This window comes from Bos javanicus, chromosome 2 (genome assembly GCF_032452875.1).
Source record: "Bos javanicus breed banteng chromosome 2, ARS-OSU_banteng_1.0, whole genome shotgun sequence".
Taxonomy (NCBI): Eukaryota; Metazoa; Chordata; class Mammalia; order Artiodactyla; family Bovidae; genus Bos; species Bos javanicus.
The window spans coordinates 31601962-31627940 of record NC_083869.1 but is presented as its reverse complement, the minus strand read 5'-3'; the positions used below and the strand labels follow the sequence as shown (position 1 = coordinate 31627940).

Sequence of the window (25979 nt, the reverse complement as noted above, 5' to 3'; positions counted from 1 at the left end):
CCAATCCAGGGATCGAACCCAGATCTCCAGATTCTTTACCATCTAAGCCACCAGAAAAGTTCCATGAGCAGTTTTTATAATTTACCCAATAGAAATAGAGATTTCATATTATAATCTTTCTACAGATTCATATCTTACCTTGTAAAGATGACTTGTTGAAGGCAGTAACAGAAGTGGCTACAGAAGGAGGGAGTAAAAGAGGGTAACTTGACTGTAAAGATAATGTCTGTTCAAGTATAAAACATCACTGAGTTGAAACATTTGTCTATGAGTTATTTAAAGCCACAATCTCAAGTTGAAGTTCTCTACACAGAGACGATGTAAGTAATCATTCTTCACAAAGCTTTTATTACTCCTAATAAAACAGATTTGTGTTGAATAAAGAAACTTGCATTTATCTATTAGATATCATAGAAACCAACATTATCTAAAATCTCCAAGTTTTAATACATTATATCTATAGATTTATACTCCAAGTTATCCTATTTTGAAGACTTTTGTTAACTAGACTGACTCATTTTATAAGCTAATTGATTTTGGGTGCTGAACTTAGAAAAATATTTGTCAATATATTCCTAAATTTGAAAGAAAATTAAGACTCAGACAAAACCATGGTGAGTCTCCCACAGTACAGTTGGATTTTTTTACCATCTGAGCCACCAGGGAAGCCCATGAATAAGGGAGTAGGGTGGCCTATCCATTCTCCAGGGGATCTTCCTGACCCAGGAATCAAACCAGGGTCTCCTGCATTGCAGGCGGATTCTTTACCAGCTGAGCTACCAGGGATGCCCTAAATATTCAAAGGTAGATGGAAAAGTGTAAAATGTAAATGACAGCTAAGAAAGACAAATTTTTATTCCAATTTTAATAACTGAACTCAAGTTAAATTTTATTACATTTAGTTTTCTCTTTTTATTTCCAATGACGTGTACTGACTTTACTACAGGATTCTTTATGAATTGGAGAATACTTATACATAAACACAAAACATGCATACATATGCACATCCTGTCAAATGAACAACATGAAAAGTCTTACTTACCTTTGCTGACATCGATGGCATATAATTCCCTCAGTCCCAGTTCATTAAGAGATTTTGTCAAGTCAAGGGGCTCCTGAGACTGATAGTCCTTCAATAACTGTGTGTGTAATGGATCAAACTCACATTTGCTGCATATAATGGCGATAAGTTCTTGAAGAGGTGCATGTGGGCTAACTCTTACTATTGTCTTCTGCGTTTTCTTAAAATTGATCACTACTCTCACAGTTTTCTGAAACACAGATTAAAGCCAGAGTTACACCATAATTTACTGGGGTTTTTTTTTTTTCCAAGATAATAAGAACCTTCATTTTATTGTGTAAGAATTCTTCTTCTATAGCCAAGTTCAATAATATAGGTAACATTAAGAATTAAAGTGAATAACATGATGATATACAAGTACTGTGACCTTATTTTTAACTTATGGTGTTTCTGGTGGAAGTAAGTGGCCTGAATTTCCATCCTGAGATCTGGAGAAGATTGGAGGCGTTTTCTAGAATAGTCTTTGTAGCACTGCTGTTGCTGCTAAGTCACTTCAGTCGTGTCCGACTCTGTGTGACCCCATAGACGGCAGCCCACCAGGCTCCCCGTCCCTAGGATTCTCCAGGCAAGAACGCTGGATTTGTAGTACTAGAATGTCATAAATTTCTGTCTCATACTTCAGACTTTAACCTAAGTCCCAGTTCTATTCCTGTATCTCTAGCACCCTCACATTGCATAATATGAAATTACCATAGTTTACTGACCATCTATCTCCAGTCATGTCTAGAACAATGAGATAATCTATGGAAAATTATGTGTTGGAACAAATACAACATACAGTATTTTCTACTTTGTGGTAAAATTTTCATTTTGATTAATGTTACTTCCTAAATCCAAACCAGATGCTTTGAAAAAGGTTGCTTATTAAGTAATCTAGATTAAATTCATAACTCTTATAAAGTATTAAGTCGGAGAAGGCAATGGCACCCCACTCCCGTACTTTTGCCTGGAAAATTCCATGGATGGAGGAGGCTGGTGGGTTGCAGTCCATGGGGTTGCTAGAGTCGGACATGACTGAGCGACTTCCCTTTCACTTTTCACTTTCATGCATTGGAGAAGGAAATGGCAACCCACTCCAGTGTTCTTGCCTGGAGAATCCCAGGGACGGGTGAGCCTGGTGGGCTGCCGTCTATGGGGCGCATAGAGTCGGACACGACTGAAGCAACTTAACAGCAGCAGCAGCAGCACACGCTAGTAAAGTAATGCTCAAAATTCTCTAAGCCAGGCTTCAGCAATATGTGAACCGTGAACTTCCTGATGTTCAAGCTGGTTTTAGAAAAGGCAGAGGAACCAGAGATCAAATTGCCAACATCCGCTGGATCATGGAAAAAGTAAGAGAGTTCCAGAAAAACATCTATTTCTGCTTTACTGACTATGCCAAAGCCTTTGACTGTGTGGATCACAATAAACTGTGGAAAATTCTGAAAGAGATGGGAATACCAGACCACCTGACCTGCCTCTTGAGAAATTTGTATGCAGGTCAGGAAGCAACAGTTAGAACTGGACATGGAACAACAGACTGGTTCCAAATAGGAAATGGAGTTCGTCAAGGCTGTATATTGTCACCCTGTTTATTTAACTTATATGCAGAGTACATCATGAGAAACGCTGGACTGGAAGAAACACAAGCTGGAATCAAGATTGCCGGAAGAAATATCAATAACCTCAGATATACAGATGACACCACCCTTATGGCAGAAAGTGAAGAGGAACTCAAAAGCCTCTTGATGAAAGTGAAAGTGGAGAGTGAAAAAGTTGGCTTAAATCTCAACATTCAGAAAACGAAGATCATGGCATCTGGTCCCACCACTTCATGGGAAGTAGGTGGGGAAACAGTGGAAACAGTGTCAGGCTTTATTTTTCTGGGCTCTAAAATCACTACAGATGGTGACTGCAGCCATGAAATTAAAAGACGCTTACTCCTTGGAAGGAAAGTTATGACCAACCTAGATAGCATATTCAAAAGCAGAGACATTACTTTGCCAACAAAGGTTCGTCTAGTTAAGGCTATGGTTTTTCCTGTGGTCATGTATGGATGTGAGAGTTGGACTGTGAAGAAGGCTGAGCGCCAAAGAATTGATGCGTTTGAACTGTGGTGTTGGAGAAGACTCTTGAGAGTCCCTTGGACTGCAAGGAGATCCAACCAGTCCATTCTGAAGGAGATCAGCCCTGGGATTTCTTTGGAAGGAATGATGCTGAAGCTGAAACTCCACCTCCTTTGGCCACCTCATGTGAAGAGTTGACTCATTGGAAAAGACTCTGATGCTGGGAGGGATTGGGGGCAGGAGGAGAAGGGGACGGCAGAGGATGAGATGGCTGGATGGCATCACTGACTCGATGGACGTGAGTCTGAGTGAACTCCGGGAGTTGGTGATGGACAGGGAGGCCTGGCGTGCTGCGATTCATGGGGTTGCAGAGAGTCAGACACGACTGAGCCACTGATCTGATCTGATCTGATTGTTGTCACTACTATTATTAGTACTTTGGTTAATTTTAATATATTAGTAAAGAATAGTATAATAGTCCTCATTTAGATATTTAATACTGCTAACTCAAAGTTACCAAGAAGATTTTAAGTTCCTCCATATTTTAATGCAATTGAATTAAATTTTGTATGTAAATGGAATTTAGAAACATGACCACATTAAATGAAACTTACAGATTGCAGATCTTTAAAGTTTAACATATATTCCTAAAATACCACATATAGTCAAATCCTACAGCATAAATAATACAATTTCCATCTAGATAAATAGGATACATATCTTTATGGAAAATAGCCCAATATCCTAATATTTAATATTCAATCAAATGTTGTAGAAAGCAAAGGATTTTTAGTATTGTCCATAAAAGGTACCGTTTTCATTAAAAAAAAAAAAAAACCCTTCTCATAAGAATATGAAGAAAATATGAGAATGTATGTACTCAAGTCATGTGTAAATGAACTAATTTTAAAAATAAACCTTTATATATTTTTTAAAGTTAAAAGTGGTTTATGTTGTTCCTAATGAAAGAGTATTTCTAGAAACCCATTACTTCTACCCCCTGTTTGCTTACGGAAAGAGAACAATTTTATAAAGGAGAACTGATGAATGATATTATCACTATGGTAAAAAATTTTTGCTTAAAATCCATACATTACAGAAAACCGAGCCATCATGCAGCTCAAATTAACAATAATTTATAAGTTAAAAAGTTACAACCACCACTTACCATGTACAGAGAAGTAAAAAAAAATTATTTTAAATTCTTAGAGGAATTTGTGTTCAAGAATTCTAAAGCCTTTTAAAAAAAATGTAAAATACTTTTTAAAAGAATAGCTCAAAATATAGATCTTTCATAACTGTCAGATTCTGATATTGTCAAAAAGATCACTTTAGCACATCTAAAATCTAAAGTATTCCCCAAATCCTAGTTAATCCAAAGATAAACAACCAAGTGAATCCTAAGCAAAAAGGTCCAGGAAAACACGATAGCCATACTTACACCGAATTAGACCAGGAAAAGCAAATTTTATTTCATTTACACTGAGCTGCAATGATTTTAAATGATTTTAAATGATTTTAAAACTTAACTTAGTATCATGTCAAAATCTACTATGAAAATCTTACCTCTGGTATTAAAGGTGTAGGTTTCTTCTTATCCAGAATTTTTGGCTTTAAAATTACTTTTTCCACCTCCAACATTCCTATTGGTGTGTTTGGCTTAAATTTAATGGGGTTCTTTTCAGCTGAGAGCAGATCAATTGTGTGACTTGATGGATTTAAGTGATATTGTGCACAGAGGAAAATCAACAAGTCCATCATAGGTTTACTGTAAAACAAGAGTAGTGCTGATCATGGAGCAGTTTCATTACCTGTTCAATTTATTGTTTCAAGCATTTTTTATGGGGCCTCTGGGGAATGGCAACCCACTCAGTACTCTTGCCGGGAGAATTCCATGGACAGAGGACCTGCCGGGCTACAGTCCATGGGATCACAGAGAGTCAGACACAACTGTGTGACTAACCTTCCTTTTTTTCTTATCTTCAGCAGATAAAACAAGCCTACATAATACTGTGAAAGCTGCTTAAAAAGCTAACTACAAGATATTATATTTAAGCAGACAAAATTATAATAGTTTAAAATTCTAAGTAGTATTCAAGAAAACTTGGATCCTTGTGTTGGTTTAAAAATTCTGTATATTTTATCTGCCAAATTGTCTTCATATCATAGATTTCAGGAGAAGGAAAAGATCTTCTTTACCCAAAAGCAGTCACTTAACTTAGCAGATGCTCCTTTACAATGTCACTTGGAATATGACCAATCTTTAGCTTACAAATTGGTTCTGATAAGAATACAGTATTGTCACTTTTGGTCTTTAGAAAGCATAGAATCTACATGAGGAAGGCCACAAAATCCTAACGAAAAGTGTCACACAGACTTCTTCAATTCATTCAAACAGCATTTAATATCCCTAGGCATTGGCGACAGGGTACAACTTTATGGCATACCTTCTCTCAGATACCCAAAACACTGCCAGATGGACTAGACTAAGTGTCAGCAAGCTACAGTCTGCAGGTCAAAGTGGGTCCACAGTCTTGTTTTTGTAAATAAAAGCTTATTGGCACACAGCGAAGCTTATTTGTTTATATAATATCCAGGGCTACTTTCGGAGAAGACAATGGCACCCAACTCCAGTACTCTTGCCTGGAAAATCCCATGGATGGGGGAGCCTGGTAGGCTGCAGTCCATGGGGTCGCTAAGAGTCGAACATGACTGAGCGACTTCACTTTCACTTTTCACTTTCATGCATTGGAGAAGGAAACGGCAACCCACTCCAGTGTTCTTGCCTGGAGAATCCCAGGGACAGGGGAGCCTGGTGGGCTGCCATCTATGGGGTCGCACAGAGTCGGACACGACTGAAGCGACTTAGCAGCAGCTTAGCAGCAGGGCTACTTTTGTGTTATAATGACAGATTTGAGTAGATGTGACTGAGACTGTAGGGCCCCCCAAACCTAATACTTTTTTACTAATTGGCTCTTGACAGAAAAAAGTTTAGGAACTCTTATGCTAGACAGTGAAAAAATAACCAAGTAAATGTATGATAAAATTTCAAACAGTGATTAAGTGTTCAACACTAATAGTAATACAGAACCTATTTCTATACGGAATTGCTAATTCGACTTGAGATTCAGAACACTTAATTTTTTGCTTCCCTTTCCACAGATTCCAACTGCTGACACAGACTTGTTTTCATTCACTTCATCTCCCTTCTCTCTCCCACATACAAGCTGTACCCATTATACATATAGCAAGAAAAATAAACAGAATTGTGTGGTCTCAAACTCTTTCTTAATTGTCAGCATTTGAGGAAAGCATACCAAAAAAATCTTTTATATTATGTGCTTTCTGCAAATGTCTGGAGGTCCTAAGCTGTTAGCTCATACTCAAGACTGAGGCAATAAAATACTGTCTAAAAGTCTTATTTTTGTGAACTGAGGTTTACAGGTTGATGGGCTTCACTTGAGGGTAATCAGGTGACCAGCTTCCCCCCACCCCAAAGGTAAGTATAAATGTCAATAAAAGATAATTCTCCAATTTCTTACCTAGATTATGAACAGCTATCAGTCTTTTAGAAACTTGACAGCGAAATGAGACTAAAAAACCTCACTGTTCAGTATGCTATTTTTAATTTAGTACATCTGTTCCCATATGCACCTACCCTCAGTCTCCTAGGTGGAATTCCCAGGTCTGTAGCCTCTCTGGTTCAAGGTTTCCAGAGAGGAAGTATCCTGCTGGGGAAGAATTAGTTGTCTGACATTCCGTGGTCCTGAGGTCAAATACTTTATACAGATTTTCAAACCATCCCCTGGGTTCAGCTCCCTACCTCACCCTCAGCTTCTGCAGTTGTTGCCCATTCTTAGGCCATTCCACTTGTTACGGGATAAAGAGGCATTTTTCATAATGGTGCACTCACTTTTCTCTCTCCCACATACTAGTTGTACCCATTATATATATGCCAAGAAAAATGAATAAATAAAAAATAAATCCCTCAGTAAAAAAAAAAGTTCTCTGTAATATGTTTCAGTCCCCCAAATATGTTTCGTATGTCTTTATTAAAGGCTTGTACAGTAATATTTAGGATTTTTATTTCCTTCTCTTGAGCTACCTAGTATGTTCATACATAAATTTTCTATAATTGCCCAAATTTTGGCTTTGGATAGTACACACTCAATTTCATCCAGAGAAAGACTAGCATAAGAGTATTGTTGAAGTTTATTTTTTGGTAACAGTACTCTATGATAGCAATTTGATGCTAAATACCAATTCTAGACTGGAAAATGGTACTTCTTTCCCTGATAGTAAATAAAGTTAAGAAGGATTAGGTAATGTCTAAATAAATACAATATAATTATAAATACAAAATATTTATACAAAATAATTATAAATTACAATAAATTATAAATCCTTATACATATAAGCTGAAAGAGGAGAGAATTTTCAGTGCCAACTCAATGGAGACATGTCCACTGTAGTCTATGAGTAAATGGTATTATGTTCAGATTATATTTTCCTTTCTCTCTATATATATAAATGTGCGAGTTAATACATGTTAAAAACTCTAAACTTTATACTTCACATCTTTTACTTGTTAAATGTACAGTCCTTCTAGAATCTCTGCCAGAAACACTGAACATTAGCAAGACAAAAACAGTGATTAGTATAAAGTTTTGTTTTTGTTTTGTTAATCTATTTTTATGCTACCATTTTTTATCTATTAGGGAAAAAGATACTTTAAAAACTTTTTAAAGAACAATTTAACACTCTAACTCTTCTGATATGCCTTAATGAATTATTGTATTTTTATCTGTGATATGCAAATTTTATTCCTTTAGTCAAAGTGGTCACCTATAATTTGCACACTATACCAGATTTCACAGCAAAAAAAGTTGCATGGTGACTAGAACTTTTGAATTCACTGCCTAAATATTTTCTAATAAACAACTCTTGGAAAAGCAACTAAAAGTTACAGATCTTCTTTATGACCTTATTCTCTCATTCTATAATTACAGCTTCAACTTTTACTTAATTCCAGAGGCCAATTCTCTCTAGAAAATATTTGTGGGCAGATAATAAAAGCAAAAGATCAGTAAGTTCTGTAACAGACAAAAATACACAGGGATTTGATACTGCCTGCAAATTCAGCAGTGGCCACAAGACTGGAAAAGGTCAGTTTTCATTCCAATCCCAAAGAAAGGCAATGCCGAAGAATGCTCAAACTACCACACAATTGCACTCATCTCACACGCTAGTAAAGTAATGCTCAAAATTCTCCATGCCAAGCTTCAGCAATACGTGAACCATGAACTTCCAGATGTTCAAGCTGGTTTAAGAAAAGGCAGAGGAACCAGAGATCAAATTGCCAACATCCGCTGGATCATGGAAAAAGCAAGAGACTTCCAGAAAAACATCTATTTCTGCTTTATTGACTATGTCAAAGTCTTTGACTGTGTGGATCACAATAAACTGTGGAAAATTCTGAAAGAGATGGGAATACCAGACCACCTGACCTGCCTCTTGAGAAACCTATATGCAGGTCAGGAAGCAACAGTTAGAACTGGACATGGAACAACAGACTGGTTCCAAATAGGAAAAGGAGTACGTCAAGGCTGTATATTGTTACCCTGCTTATTTAACTTCTATGCAGAGTACATCATGAGAAACGCTGGACTGGAAGAAGCATAAGCTGGAATCAAGATTGTCGGGAGAAATAGCAATAGCCTCACATATGCAGATGACTCCACCCTTATGGCAGAAAGTGAAGAGGAACTAAAAAGCCTCTTGATGAAAGTGAAAGAGGAGAGTGGAAAAGTTGGCTTAAAGCTCAACATTCAGAAAACTAAGATCATGGCATCTGGTCCCATCACTTCGTGGGAAATAGATGGAGAAACAGTGGAAACAGTGTCAGACTTTATTTTTGGGCTCCAAAATCACTGCAGATGGTGACTGCAGCCATGAAATTAAAAGACGCTTACTCCTTGGAAGGAAAGTTATGACCAACCTAGACAGCATATTCAAAAGCAGAGACACTACTTTACCAAAAAAGATCCGTCTAGTCAAGGCTATGGTTTTTCCAGTGGTCATGTATGGATGTGAGAGTTGGACTGTGAAGAAAGCTGAGTGCCAAAGAATTGAAGCTTTTGAAACTGTGGTGTTGGAGAAGACTCTTGAGAGTCCCTCGGATTGCAAGGAGATCCAACCAGTCCATCCTAAAGGATGTTCATTGGAACACACCAGTCCTGGGTGTTCATTGGAAGGACTGATGCTGAAGCTGAAACTCCAGTACTTTCACCACCTCATGCGAAGAGCTGACTCATTGGAAAAGACCCTGGTGCTGGGAGGGATTGTGGGCAGAAGGAGAAGAGGATGACAGAGGATGAGATGGCTGGATGGCATCACCGACTTGATGGACATGAATTTGAGTGAACTCCAGGAGTTGGTGATGGACAGAGAGGCCTGGTGTGCTCTGATTCATGGGGTTGCAAAGAGTTGGACATGACTGAGCAACTGAACTAACTATACCTAAATGTGAACTCCTCTCTAGCAGCTCCACCTCTTATCAGACTTTCTTTCCAGGACCTAATACAACACAGGTCAGCGTCACTGAATGAGGAATTTATAGGAGCCAATGATTATTTATCTCTTAGGTAATTCTGCTTAAATATCCATGAGCTCAAACATACAGCAGACAATATGCATTTGAGGTGGCTGTTCACTGTCTGATGCATGAAAAGGTGAAACTGTCAAAAGGCGACTCACATGCTTAAAAAAAAAAAAACCACAGAGGTGAGAAAGCAGTTTTGATTTTTGTTTCTTAATTAACAAACTTGACTACTAGCCTTGTTGCATCTAAAGACAGTACACTTAACATAGAAATGGGGTGTAAGCATTAACTGAACTGAAGACTTCATCCAAAATCAGCCTCAGATCAGTTTGACTGCTTGAAGTATTTAATTAAAGGCTCAGCATTTGGCCCTAAAAGCACAGAAGAGATAACCCTGACCTAGCCAATTCTGAGGGTGGGAATTACTGACCATCTGGTTCTACCTTAAAGGAGCTGTAACACAATAAAAGCAGGACACTAACTTTAAATAGCCCTGCACACAGTGGGACTGCTTTGAGGATTAACTAGTCACAAAGTGCTCCCCTAGAAAACAAAATCCTCTCTTGAGGATAGTTTAGAATTATCCACCCAAATGCCAAGTTACTTCTACCAAAAACAACAATTTTAGTTTGATGGTAATTATCCTAAGCTGATGTACCTAACAACTGTTGGCTGAAAGGTCTAAGCACGTGATCACCATAGTAAGGACACTTCTTTTCCTATTTGCTAAGGTGGGAGCACGTGCCAGCAGTCTACCCGAAACCCAAGCCAAATAACTGAATGTTGAATAGGATTGGCTGAATTTGATCACCACTTCTTCATTCAAACAAGAAACTGTCTTTTCCTCCTCTATATCACCATATTACTTTGAATTTTGGCTTATTATTGAACAAAGTCTGCTTTGCACTATTATTTATAGATTTTTTTTTAAATCTTGTAAAATAATGACTTTCTAGAGAGGGAATTAAAAAAAAAAAAAAAACTTAAAAAAAAACCTCTTCTTTGAACCAGAAGAAATCCTTATGAGATTTCCCACTCCATTTTGAAATAACAATTCTTTGTATTAATTTCATATCTAGTATCTCCTTTGAGTTCACAACCATGGCAAAAGCTACTTGCACTTTATGAATGAAGAAACTGTGGTTAGAAAAGTGACATAAACAGATTACAAACAGCATAAATAGAATTGGCTGCAGTCAGAGTGAAAATGTCCTGACTCCTAATCCAGCTACACTTTAGCCTCAGGATCACATGCAAGACTCAGAGCAGATGGCTTGCAACAGCTTTTATGCTATCTACTGCAGTTTTACTTCAAAGATTGATGGCATCACTAAATAACTCCCTGAAATCCTCCAATGACCCTTCCTGCATTTATGGTACATATGAAGGGTAATCTTGTCCTAGTTTTATTACCTGCTAGATAAAAGAAGACTTCTGCTTTGAGATTTTAAAGATCCACTTAGGTATTAAAAATGAAAGTCAGGATTCACCAAAGAGCTTTCAGATCAGCTCCAACAACTACCTAGGTGAATTTCCAAATCCTGCTGCTGCTGCTAAGTTACTTCAGTCGTGTCCAAGGGCTGTTACACTTAAATAATTTAACAGTTAAAACTACAACTTTTATTTAGCAGCTGTAGTTAAATAAGTATCTAAATCAAAATTTAGAGCTTTCTTATGGAGCTCAGTGTAAATGACCCTGATGCTGGGAAAGATCAAGGCCAAGAGGAAAAGGGGGTGATAGAGGATGAGACAATTGTGGATGGCATCACTGACTCAATGGACACGAGTCAATGCTGCACGCCAGGCTTCCCTGCCCCTCACCAACTCCCAGAGCCTATTCAAACTCAAGGTCATCAAGTTGTGATGCCATCCAACCATCTCATCCCCTGTCGTCCCCTACTCCTCCTGCCTTCAATCTTTCCCAGCATCAGGGTCTTTACCAATCAGTCGGTTCTTCACATCAGGCGGCCTAAGTATTAGGGTTTCAGCTTCAGAATCAGTCCTTCCAATGAATATTCAGGACTGATTTCCTTTAGGATGGACTGGTTAGATCTCCTTGCAGTCCAAGGGACTCTCAAGAGTCTTCTCCAACACTACAGTTCAAAAGCATCAACTCTTTGGCGCTTAGGTTTCTTAATAGTCCAATTCTCACATCCATACATGACTACTGGAAAAACCATAGCTTTGACTAGACGGACCTTTGTTGGTAATGTCTTTGCTTTTTAATATGCTGTCTAGGTTGGTCATAACTTTTCTTCCAAGGAGCAAGCATCTTTTAATTTCATGGCTGCAGTCACCATCTGCAGTGATTTTGGAGCCCAAAAAATAGTCTCTTACTGCTTCCATTGTTTCCTCATCTATCTGCCATGAAGTGATGGGACCGGAAGCCGTGAACAACAACAAATGGAGCTCAATGTGGTTATGCCATGCAACAGATTTTCAGCAGTGTGTTTTTGAAATCTATCACCCTATCATATAATGTATTTACTACACATCTGTCATTTGACAGTTTTCAGTAAATATAAGAATGATTCTGAAATTCTGAAGTTCTTCTGAGATCCATACCACTTGCTGTATTACTGGTTTAGGTGTGGGAGGTAAGCAAAACTGACCCACATTAATCCAGTGAAAGCTTGTCATTTTTTATAGTCTACTTTCTTCCAGTAGATGGCACTGCAGTTCATGTAAAACACTCCTGAGTTAGTTCTCTGACCCACCGGGTACCAGTCAAAACTCTGCTCACAAAGGTCAGACATACGAGGTGACTTGCTTGAGGTCACATAGCAAGTTATGGAATAAACTGTAGAGCCTGAGACTTCTAACTTCAAGTTCCATGCTTTCTTTATTTGTGTTTTCATCCCTGATATTCTAAGATTTGCTCACATCAAAACAAATCCCTATTTATAGTATTCAGGACATAAAACAACACAAATTATAGGAGAGAGAATAGGCTAAGACATAGAGTGCTCTCCCTGTAGGCCAACAAAGAGAGTTAATATCAGTCATTTATCAAATTTCCAAATTAAAACTGCTTTTAAAATGTCCCCAGAGAAAAAGGGAAAAATATGTATTCAATGAGAATGACACCCGACTATAAAGGACACAGAGTGACGTACAAACATACCTGCACATTTCCATCAGCGTTTAACCTATAAGCTCATTTTCATTAAAAATTAACTTTTCCCAAACACTAGTAGATACCACCACATGTGCTATTGCATAGCATGGCATTTTCTGAGGCGCTTAGCCCTACACAGCTTGCCTCTAACAACAATATTCTTTAATGCTCACTTTTAGCAAGGCCCAGAGCTGCTTTGCCTGGTGAAAGATTATTTACTTGACCTGCATACACACACACACACACACACAGATATATATGTATGTATGCATGCATATATATACACACACACACACACACATACATACACATATACCTGTACTTCCTTCCTTCAATCCAATCATCTGTAATAACAGGACAAACAGAAATGCCCAAAGTTTTTATGCTGCTACTCAGCATAAGGATCACAAGGCAGGATGACAGATACTGGGTGACTTTTGGTCACTAAAGAGGCAGTATCACTAAGCTCTGATACCAAAAGACTGGTAAGCCTGTGCAGATAGCTCCTAACCTGATTCAGGATAACAAGTTTTTAGTTTGCCCTTGAGCATAAGTCTATTACCATCTCCAACTTTATTGTGTTCCCTAATATGAATAAGCTCTTCAGTGAAAAATCAATGTACAAACAAGTGTATTCTAAGATAATGTTGTCTGTTACATCCTCAAAAATGGGCCTTTGAGCATACCTCTGCATGCGCTGTATGAGAACAGAGGGGAACTTTCTAAAGAACCTCCCCAAGAATACATTTTGAGAAGCACCAATTTTTCTGAAAAGTTAAATGAAGCATAAGTTTCTAAATATTTATTTCAGGCTTATATTGACATTATTCTTCAAAGGAAATATATATAAGTAACACCACTGAAATATACAATACAAAGAATATTTAGACAAATTAAGAAAAATGTCAAAATATTAAAAATATTAGAGAGCTCCTTCATAGTGACATAAGGAGCTTTGATTTATTAGTTGCTAAGAAAACTTTATGCCCTTAATTAAACTATTCAATTTAATTAAAATACTCTTCCATAGTATACTCTTCCACTAAATCCCTGTATCATTTTGTTGAAAATTGTCTTATTCCATTTATGGTAACAAAGCCAAGAAGAAATTTAAGTTATCTATACCATGGCTCTGTATATTAGGTAGCTAACATTTTTCAAAAATAGAATTTTTTTTCTATAATAACATTTTTGTTTTTCTTGTTATTGTTAAACATTGATTTTTTTTTTTTTTTAAACAATGGGCCAGCAATTGCTGCAACCTTTAAAATATCCCAAATCACACTCAAGATAGCCTGAACTGCCCTCTAAAATATTTGGAATCACTCCTAGATATCCAGAATCATACTCCTGAAATATTCAGAACTGCACAATCACTTTTAATCATAAAGAATTAATATAAAAAAATTAGTCATAGTGTTTTCAACTTGAGTCATTCCTGAGTGATAAAACTATTAGGAACAAATTCTAAAATCAAACTCCCTCATAAAAATATTGATATAAAACAAATTCTACTCTCAGAAAAGTTTTTCAGCCCCAAACAAAATTTAAAAAGCAATCAGAATTTGGGGCATTCTTGCCTTGCTGTCTATCTGAGAAAATATCTTTATTTAAGAGATTCTGGGAAAGCTACTGAGGCCCATCCAAATGCCTATTCAAGACACATCATTTAAGTTGTTACCTCCATCAGCACATAAGATTTAAGGAGACAACATCTGAATTTACTAAATGTCTACTACACTGCAAGAAACTGTAAAAAAAAAGAAAAAGAAAAAGAAAGAAAAAAGAAACTATGATAAAGACTACGAAGAAAAGTCATGAGGCCTGCATGGATGTTTTGGTTTGTTTAAAAAGATAAGACACACATACAAATTACAGCCTGAGATAATGTATGTTAACCATCAATGGTATCCAGTGTCAGAAGAGTTTGGAAGTTAGAAGTAAACAGTTCTTTCTTGGGAGATCAGGGAGCCTTTATATAAAAAGTGTCACTTGAACTATATTAACTGGATAAATGTGGCTGGTATGGTACTCAAGATGGAAAGGCTTTCCAAAAAAAACGTGAGAGTGGAAAAAGCAGAGTATCTGTAGAAGAAAAGAGTCGTGTGGCTAAAGCTGAAGCTATTCAGAGGGGAGTAGTGAAGGAAAGCCTGCCTAACTTCAGAGGAGAAGTTAGGCAAGGCACCTCATGTCCAGGCTCGGTAGCTTGGACTTCCTCACTTTGGTGCTGAATTGCCATTCCTGCAGGCTTTTATCATAGGGAGTGCCACAAACAGAGGGGTGTTTTAGTCAGATTACCCTGAGGGTGGAGAATGAATGGAGACAGCCCAGGGTTAAGGAAAACAGTCCTCAATAGAAAATGGAGGCGGCCACTACGTGCCAGGCACTGATAGTATTTCATTTAATCCCAAAAACAATTCAGTTATAAAACATTTTTATAGATAAGAAAACTGAAGCAATTCAACAATAGTTGGCAGCCCAGAAACAAACAGCTGACTGGTGGAAAATTACTCCAGTTTAGGAACCTGGAAGGCAAATAGGCCAGAAGGTCAAAAGGGTGCAGAAGATCTAGGGTCCTTGTAAGTACAAATGTAGTAGGAATGACCGATGAAGAATTCAAATCAGATACGAAAAAAACACGCAGCAATCGGAAGAGAAGTCATCAATTAGGCTTGAGGATGAAGAACAACTCCAATTAAAAAGTGGATAAGCTAGATTCAAAAAAAAGCTGTGTCAAAGTGGAAACCCTAAGATTTCACTTTTGAAACAGTAATAAGATACCACTGTCCAGCTGGACAGGGGAAGTAGACTATGGACACAGTTTTCCAGAGTTAAGGAAACAGAAGGAAGTTAGCTTGGTGTAGCAGGTGGGAAAATCTGAAGTAATTACAATGGGTTACAGGATAGAGAGGAAACCTGTGATTCTAATACTAAAGTCATTGAGATTAAAAAAAAAAAATCTAAAGAACCCAGAGGGCTAATAGTAGGGAAGATGGCAATATAAACAGGTGACTGGTACATTCAAGAGAAATTTTGAGTATTGATGAAACCACTGTTATCCGTCAGCATTAGTGAAGAACTAGGAAAAATAACTGACTTAAAAAAATTACCTTGAATCCAGGGAACATAAGAGGAATTGCCTTTACATTACCCGAGCCACATCCATTATCATCATTATTTTCAAACCAGGGTAACGGTGTGATCTCAAGGGTTAAAGATGATACAATGACCATTGTCTCTAATTCACAAGATGCCTCCTTCACCCAGAAGAGGTGGAAGCCCACCAAGGTCAGTCACAGGGTTCCCAACCTCTAAAACATGATTCCATGTGTCATCTCCAAAACTACTTTCAATACAAAACAAATGGCAAAGTACAACTTCCTTGAATTTAATAAGAATTTAATATGCAATACTATGGATTGTTTGCTAATGCTGAACTTTTCTATCTTCACGTACTTTCAGTAATTCATAAAGTTGTACATAAGGATAAATCTCCAAAGTAAGGTATCTTGAATGAATTTCTTCTAGATAAAACCACATTACAAAAATGCAATACCCAATCGATTACTTACTTATTCTTTCATTCTACAGACAAATATATATACATACACATGCAACTAAAGGTCAAAATAGCTTCAGTTTCTAAAACAGCACCCCTGATAACAAACAGGTAAAGGTAAAAGGTGGAACAAGGCCAAGCATACACCTCATGTAACTTTCCTCTTCAAAATGAAATGGAAAATTACACTTGGCTGCATTCCATTTTTCCAGTTTTTATTCAGGTATTAAAAATATCAGTCTGCTAAATCACATATTCCCTTCCTCCTGGGTTAAAGTTTAATTTTCTGTTTCTATTAAATTTATCTACATTTTAATAAATTCATTAAATCATTCAATGATGTAAAAAATCCTGCTAGTTTTAAAGACAGATTTATCTGTTTGGATAAATGAGAGAGTACCTTTTAAGAGTAGCTAACACAGCTTCTGCAAGTCAAATTTGAAGAAGCAGCTTAAAAAAGAAAGAATAATTTGGAAGCAAAGGGAAGGAGTTTTCTTATGGATCTCTGGCTTGCTTTGTAAGTTTGACTTAGAAAATCAATAAAACTAATGACTATTCTTCTGGAAAAGACCATTTTAAAAAAAAACTTAGTAAATGACTAACAAAATGTAACATAGTTTCAAATTTCAAGAGTCACTTCACCAGGGTTGTGGAATCCATACATTTGATATTTAAAGCATTGTCAGGAAAATTTTAATACCTCTTATCATCTACTCCTTTTTTTAATAGATAACTAAACTGAGTGATGAATAACGTATCTGGCAAAGAAAAAAGAAGTCCAAACAGAGGGTTTCAATTACAGAAGAAAGGGAAATCCTGATGTTTCATTCACTCCACCGTACCTGCCATTAACAGTAGTAGATTTGATAATATCTCCAGGTAGAACCACCAAGAGTTCAATGTCTTTATCTGTCATGTTCTCTTTCTGATCCATGATAAAAGCAGAAGACTCTACAGAATCATCAACTGAAGAGGCATCAAGGCATTTGGTCTCAGCTGGAGGAAGCGGTGCCTTGGCTTTTGGTTTTCTCCTAAAACAAAAACAAAACACAAAGAATAAAGTATACATGTTTTAAAAATAACTTGCTAATGCGATCTCATTTAATAAAAACACAAAATGTGTGTATGCTTTTTCACATCCGGGAAAAATGCACTAAAATATTACAACTGTTAGCTTACTAGGGATGGTAGAATTAAATTTAAAAAAATTTTTGCCTTTTTAAAAATCAGTATATTTGTTTTCAACAATATGCTTGCATTACTTGACAATACAAACAAACAGGATAACAAAGAAATTTGATATTGGCCTTCATTAAATTCAATTAGTGTGTGTTCACTACAGCAGGCAAAAGTATTGCATTTTGTTTGATGGAACAAATTATAAAATTCTTACTGTCCTAATATCTCATTCCCATACCTCCTACTAGCTCTTGCTTTCATGTATTTCATTCTGCTTTTTTCTAATGTAGTGTATTCTGCATCTTTATCCAGATTAAACTCTACCTATGCTACTAAATCTAGCTGCAACCACCATCCTCCCACCCCCTCCATCAATATGAGGTGGCACATATCCTACATGGCACATACAACAAATTACACAAATGTAACATTTTTTTTCCCCATTTTTCCTCCCTGGAAAATTTCATCTCTCTGCCTACAATTATTACTCCTTGTAAGAAAGAAGTATGCTGTATTTCCCACTGGACTTACTAATAAACAGTGAACTGCAATTGGTTATTTGTTAAATTATATGGAATTTTCCAAGCAAGAATACTGGAGTGGGTTGCCGTTTCCTTCTCCAGGGGATCTTCCTGACCCAGGGATGGAACTTGGGTCTCTAGCACTGCAGGTGAAGTCTTTACCAATTGAGCCACCAGGGAAGCCCTAAAAATAAAAAATGTTACAATTATTCTAATAAATGTTTCAGTGTCACTTACCAGGACAACCCCTTAACTGATTTATAACAGAAATAGTAGTAGACATTCTGCACAAGACCAATTCAATGATTTGAGGGGTTGAAAACAATGAGACATGGAAATAAACATCATGTAACTATAAGTAAGTCCATACGCATATTTTCTAAGTACTGCAAATTAGAGCTTTTGCAAATGTTACTTTATTGAATTATAGTTGACATATAACATTACGTTGTATCAGGTGTACTACATAGTGATTTGACATTTGCATATGTTATGAAATGATCCTAAGTCTAGTAACCATCTGTCCCCATACAAAGTTATTACAATATTACTGATAATATTTTTTGTGCTATTAATATATCTTATATCCCTGTGGCTTATTTAAAATTGGAGATTTGTAGCTCTTAATTATGGACGTCCCTGGTAGCTCAGTGGTAAAGAATCCACCTGCCAAGCAGGAGAAGTGGGATCAATCCCTGAGTCAGGGAATACTCCCTGGAGAAGGAAATGGCAACCCACTCCAGTATTCCTGAGTGGGGAATCCCACAAACAGTGGAGCCTGGAGGGCTACAGTCCATGGGGTTTCAAAAGAGTCAGACATGACTTAGCGACTAAACAACAGCAAATCTCTTAATTTCCTTCACCTATTCTTTCCCATCCCCAGACTGATTTTGAAAGAAAAAATACTTCTGCTTTCTATTCAGAAAAATACAAATTTTAATTTCTCCCTCTTTCCATTCCTAGGGAAAAATAAAAACCATAAAGATAAAAGGGCGTCTCTGTAAGTAAATATGTAACATCCAGTCACATTCAGTATTTTCAAAACTTAATGTCTCACAAATCTAAGCACCTTTGTGCGCTCAGCATCATGTAAAAACAGAAACAAGGTTCCTACATTAATTTTCTAAAATACTAGAACTTTAATTTTTAGGAGTATAATTGCAAAGTTACATTACACTTTAGAAAATATTTCTTTTACAATAGTGATAAAAATGAATTTTTTGGAAGTATTTCAGTAAATATAACAAGTTTATAAAATTTCTATGAAGAACAACTTTATCCAATTTCCAAATGCTTTTTAATCTATTAAAATTGACTGCTCCTCTATTCAACAAACATTTACCCTGTAACTGACAATCATGTAGCAGATTCAGCTAAACACTGGGGATGTAAAGACTGCAACAGCCAGACCAGTTCTCCTACCCCAAAAATGACTGATAGATACATGCAAAATTAGAATAAAGTTTGATGACTCTTCTAGTACAGGTATGCAGATGATACAGCTGAAGCTCATAGGAAGAGAAACCTGTGTAGCAATCCAGAAATGTTTGACAGATGGGAAACATGAGTTGAGTTTGGGGAATGAATAGAAACTCACAGGAAAAGACAAGAAATAATTGATATTTTAGCAGGGAAAAGCAAATCGAACCATGAAAGAAAGTGGTACTTCTCAAACTTGAAGAGTTTGGTAAAATTCCATAGAGAAGCCAAAGGAGAGGAGAAATCAGTGAATCAATGAAAACGTTTTTATAAATAAGAGAATTCAGCAAGGTAGCTTGGCACGAAGTGAGCATGCCAACATCAATAGCCTATGTAAACATAAGCAAAACCCAGTCAAAGTATAATGAAAGAGAAAACTTCTTTTACATTAGCAACAAAAATAAATTGAAAAATTATCATAGTAAATACAATAAGGATTTTGAAAAATCTATATGAAGAAAATCTTAAATGCCAAATATTCAGCTTGGATCTTTCCCTTCGACTCCAGATTTGTAAATCCAATGCCTACTTGACATCTGGACTCAGATGACTGACTGGAATCTCCAACTTAATTTACCTTCCAATTCCTCTTCGCAGCTCCTCCAAACCAAATGATTTACTCTCCAAGACTTCCATCTCAGTAAATCATAATTCTTTCAGTTGCTTGGGCCCCAAATCTCCTCTTTCATACACATACAATCCAATTCATTGACAAATTCTGCCAGCTCTATATTATAAATAGACCCAGAATCCATCAACAACCTTGACTACGAAATACCTCCGTTCAAGCTGCTCTTGGTCTTCCTATTCCCAGCCTTGTCACTTTACACTCTATTCTCAACATAGCAGCTGGAGTGATCCTCTTAAAATGTTAAGTCTAGTTACAGAACTTCCTTTCCCACCCTTCGATGGCTTCTGACCTCACCTGAAATAAGATGTAGAGTTTTATAATCTGTCCGCCCTTACCCTAGCCTCTCCAAGCTCCTCTCCCACATTCTTCCCAGGCTCACTGCACTCCAGGCCTATGACTCTTGCCTTTTCCTTGAACACATTTAGGACAGTTCTTACTCAGGCCTCTCTAAGGGGTCTGTCCTGACCTTAAGATAACACCTCTATTTCTCTGCTTTACTTTTGTCTGAGGGCTTATCAGCAACTACCATTCTTGCTTATCATGTCTCCTTCCATTAGTAATTAACCCCATGAGTACAGGTTCTTGTCTCCCCTGTCTAGTGTCACACATAATTGCTAATATGTGCAATCTCTAGAGCAATGTCTGCTACACAGCAGGCACTCATATCGCTAAATGAATGAATTCTGTGAATACTTCCCATAAGATGAGGTACCTAAGCATGTAATTAAGAAGGAAAAAAGTCGTACCACTAAGGTACATCAGAATTAGCTGTGTTGGATTTTAGAAACGAATTATGTTTTATTTTTAAGAAGATGAATATTGAAAATTATGCAGTAGTTTTATTAGCAAAGGATAACTGAGAAGTTTAGGGCTTTAGAGGAGTTTCATGAGAAAGGTCAGATGACAAGTCCAACTCTCTACAGGCACAGAAGTAGAGCATCAGGAACAACCTTGCACACAATGAACCTGGCTTTCAAGAGACGTGGTACCATAGAAGGTCTAATAGGCACCGCCTTCTACCAGTCACCTCCCTATCTCCTGCTTTCATCTTTGAAGGTACCTTCCCATCTCCAAGTGCTCCTCCTTCTGGTCTCTGTTTGAATGCCCTCCCTGTTTTCCCTGCACTGACACATATTATCTATCCTTTGAAGTCCAGATTGAATCACAATTCCTTGTGACATTTTCCCTGTCTATTGCACACTGCAATGAATTCTAACAGTTTTAATGTTCTGTATATATGTGACTGTCTCATTTCCTAAGCTTTGAGTCTATGATGAAAATCCACCTTAAAGGTAAGCCAACCTAAAAGAAAAAGCAGAACGAAGCATTTGTTGGAATATTTTTTACATGGAACATCTATTAAGATCACTTCAGTGTTCCCTATGATTATAATAAAGCATTTGTCACCTTTAGCCCTGAAAAGTGGCAAGCATATTAAGAATCAAACCAAGATCCTTCCACAATGAATCAGAAATTCAACAGGGAAGATGCAATATGTAGGTAATTAGGCTTCCCTGGTGACTCAGAGGGTAAAGCGTCTGCCTCCAATGCGGGAGACCTGGGTTCAATCCCTGGGTCGGGAAGATCCCCTGGAGAAGGAAAAAGCAACTCACTCCGGTACTCTTGCCTGGAAAATCCCATGGACAGAGAAGCCTGATAGGCTACAGTCCATAGGGTCACAAAGAGTCGGACACGACTGAGCAACTTCACTTTTCAAACAACAAATACAAAGGAAAAAAATATATATAACAGGTAACCTTGAAAATTCAGAGCAATGAGAGCAAGCTTAAATCCTCTGTGAGGATGAGAAGGCAGATATCAAGGTATACTTCAAAGAAAAAAGAAAAGCGACTCAGTTTGTGAAAGAAAAGTAGTATTTAGGAGGTAGAGGCTGTAGGTTCGTCTATGCGTTTAGTTCCCAACTGTGATCCATTTGCATTAAACTCAGGAATGTGTCTATCTAAAGTTTGCTCACTATATCCTATAGTCTAGTGAAAGGAATACCACACAGAGGCCTGGATTGGGCCTGAATCCTAAGTAGCTTTAAGACTTTTAACTTACTTGACCTTTTACTCACCAGCACAAATTTTTTAAATGCCTTTCACTTACTCACATACTTCCCAATGTTTTAAATGTTTTAGTTGAGATGCTTTGAAGTGATAGCAAAATTAGGTTAAATGTCACCCAAAGGCAAAGTATAGTAAAAATAATCAAAGTTTTTAGCATAATCTAAGCAAAGGAAATTCTGATAAAGAGAGTAACATATCAACGTGCAATAACAACTATCATTTACGGCTTATGAATGCTAGTTTTTATTAATATATTAAAATTATAGTACCATAACCGCCATTGAAGTCCCTACACCTCTTTTAAATAAGAATGATGTTTGAACCAGTTTAATCCTCTAGGGATTTCCACTTAAGCTCCTCTTCACCAGTGGCCTAGTTTGACTCCGTTTCTGCTCCTCAGAGGCCACTACTTTCAACAGTAACAACAGCAAATTTTATACAAGGGTGGTGGCTGCTGCTGCTGCTGCTAAGTCGCTTCAGTCGTGTCTGACTCTGTGTGACCCCATAGATGGCAGCCCACCAGGCTCCTCTGTCCATGGAATTCTCCAGGCAAGAATACCAGACTGGGTTGCCATTTCCTTCTCCAATACTGAAAAGATATTTAAGATAGAAATATTTTCTATGTCAAGGCAAAAATCCATTAATCGAGCCCTAAAAATAACAAGCCACAGTAAAATTATTGCTTAAGCATTATTTTACTCATTAAAATTATCTCAATATTATATTCAATTTCACAATGAAAATTAAGGTACAATCCCACAATATGAAATAACATGTCTTTAAAATACCCAAATTTAACTTTAACACAGAATTTAAGTGGTATCCTATTACTACTACTGATCAATTCTTTTTATCATTTGATCTAAAAAGTACTTCAAAATCATGTATCCACTGCAATCATCTCTCCATCCCTGTCAATATTAGTATCTTTAAGATAAAAGAAAAGGAATAAAAGAGAAGCTCAGCAAAACAAGTGTCTACTCAAACACCTCTACTTGGCTTGAAAGAAAAAAAGCTTTCAGTTGTATCGGGTTGGCCAAAAATATATTTGGATTTTTCCATAAGATATTATGGAAAAGACTGAACAAACTTTTTGGCCAACCCAATATGAGCTCTATTTGCATTCTTAATAAGCTACTCAAGTCCAGTGGGGTCTCAATTGATTGCTATATTTATATTGTATCCTTAAAGATTCAGAGAAATACTACACAAAAATACAGCTTTGATATTAAAAAAAAAATGTAAGAATAAAATGTCCTAACAGTAGGTTTTTAAAGTATTAAATTCTAATGACAAAAAAGAAATTTAATAGCCACCCTCTCTCAGTATTGGGCTTCCCTAATGGCTCAGCTGGTAAAGAATCTGCCCGCAATGTGGGAGACCTGGGGTCGATCCCTGGGGTTGAGAAGATCCTCTGGAGAAAGGAAAGGCTACCTACTCCAGTATTCTGACCTGGAGAATTTCATGGACTGGAGTCCATGGGGTTGCAAAGAGTCAGACACGACTGAGCGACTTTCACTCTCTCAATATAGAGGGCTGTACTAATCAAACATTAGAAGCATTGTAGTTGTGTTGACGAGGCATCCTTCAAAGCATCTGGCAATATTCTGATGGTTCCTAACTTACACATTTCAATGATAGAAACCAGTTCTTCAAAATAATTTCTTAGTGTGTCTCCCTGGGTTTAATAAAACAAGGGAAGATTATTTTAAACAAAAATCTGTTTCAATGGTGAACATAACACTGTGCTATGTGCTTGAGGGAATGCAATTAAGTGCCTTTTCTTGATGAGCCTTATAGCTAATCAAAGTAGTGATGAAAGGCAACATGGGCAGACCCAAGGCATTTTATGACTCTTAACAGACATTTCTCTGGTCAAGGTCACAATCACTTTTGTGTGTTCAAATCTGATAGACAATTATACAATTCATCTCAGTCACATTTGAGTAAGCTCCTAAATTCCAATAAGGACCCATTTCACAGCTGCTCAACCCCCCTCTGCTTGGAATTCTCTTCCCTTTATCTCTTTGTGTAACAACACAATCTCCTGTTTTCTTCTTTACTGCCACTCCTCAGCCTCAATGCCCTTAGAAGTCTCCTTGTCTGACTTCTAAGTATTGGGCCACCCCAGGGTTTCTTGTCTGCCCCTTTGTCTTCTCTTTCTACAATCCTCACCCCCAAGTAATTTCATAAACTCCATGGCTTTACACATCATTTACAAGTTGATAACCCTCAAATGCACATCTCCAACCCTGACATGTTTACTGAGTTCTGACTTACATGCCCCCAAATTTCATGGTCTTCTCCACTGGAAAGTCCCAAAGGTATCTCAGAATCAAAACTCTTGATTCTCCTCTCTTCCCCCAATTCTCATCCAACCCTTCCCCAGGATGTCCCATCCATGGAAAAGGCTCCACGCTAACCACCTTGTTAACTCAAGCAAAAATTCTGGGCATATTTTGATTCTTCTCTATTCTATTTTCAATCCATTATCAAGTCTTGTGGGCTTTTAACTCTAAAACATAACCTGAATCTGTATACTTTTCACCAGCTTCTCTACTACACCCTGGCAATTAAGCTGTCATCTCTTGCTTGGATTGCTCCAATAGCTTCCTCACTGATCTCTCCCCTTTTCCTCTTGTTCCTTAAAATCGTTTCCTCTTGTCCCTTAAAATCTATTATTCTCTGTAGTCAAGGGGGATCTGCTAAATATGTAAATCAGATTACATCACATCTCTGACCCTTCACTGGTCTCCCAAAGCATTGAGAATAAAACCAAATCCTGTCCTGATTTACTAGCCCTAGATGAGCCAGGCTGCTGGTTCTCAAAGCCTGATTTTAGAGTGGCAGCTGGGATCTTGTGAGAAAGGCAGACTCTCAGGCCCTACCCTAAAGCTAAATAATCAGAAACACTGAGGGTAGAGGCTGCAAAGCACCTTTGACAACTCTCCCAGAACTCCTGATGTAAGTGAATGTCTAAGAAATCACCGAGCCACTCCATGCCAACATCTGAGCTCCCTTCTGATTGCGTGTGTAATAGTTGCTTGGTCATTTCCAACTCTTTGGGATCCCATGGACAGTAGTTCACCAGGCTTCTCTGTCCATGTAATTCTCCAAGCAAGAATATTGGAGTGGGTTGCCATTCCCTTCTCCAGAGGAGCTTCCCAACCCAGGGATCAAACCTGGGTCTCCGGCATTGCAGGCAGATTCTTTACGGCCTGAGACACAGTGGAAAGCCCTGGGAAGCCACTCCTATTACTAGGCTACAGCTCACTGTAGCTCACCCTGGCCTTCTTTCCTTTCCTTCACATCTGAGGATTTGTAGAGCTACTCCCTCTGTCCCAAATACTTTTAACTACAGAACTTCAAACTGCCTGTGCCTTCAGCTCTTTCAGATCAAATAATATGACAAATTTCCTTGTCATATAGGTATTCTCTGACCACTCAGAAAGGCGCCAATTCCTATACCCACTCATCTCAGCCCAGTCTTCACCCAGTGGTGTTCAAATTTGGCAACAGAATGAACTCATTTTGGAGTTTTATAAAATGCCAATGCCCGGGTCCCGTGCCCAGAAATTCCAATTTAACTGGTTAGCCGGATTTTTTAAATCTCCCCAAAGGATTCTCAAGGGCAGCCAGTTGATAACTACAGGTCTAGCATAATGCCTGACAGATAGTAGGTATTCATTTAAAGTT

The 25979-nt window shown here is 37.5% G+C and overlaps 1 protein-coding gene across 4 annotated transcripts in view; it reads right to left on the bottom strand.

Moving 5' to 3' along the window:
* COBLL1 (cordon-bleu WH2 repeat protein like 1) overlaps window positions 1–25979 on the bottom strand; it is a 166673-nt gene that overhangs the window by 51129 nt on the left and 89565 nt on the right. For all 4 annotated transcript variants that reach the window (XM_061436517.1, XM_061436521.1, XM_061436539.1 and 1 more), the window contains 4 exons: window positions 17247–17435; window positions 4693–4894; window positions 1043–1271; window positions 139–177 (listed from right to left, as the gene is read on the bottom strand). In XM_061436517.1, coding sequence (XP_061292501.1) covers window positions 139–177; window positions 1043–1271; window positions 4693–4894; window positions 17247–17435 — 659 coding nt within the window. The remainder of the gene's footprint in view (window positions 1–138; window positions 178–1042; window positions 1272–4692; window positions 4895–17246; window positions 17436–25979) is intronic.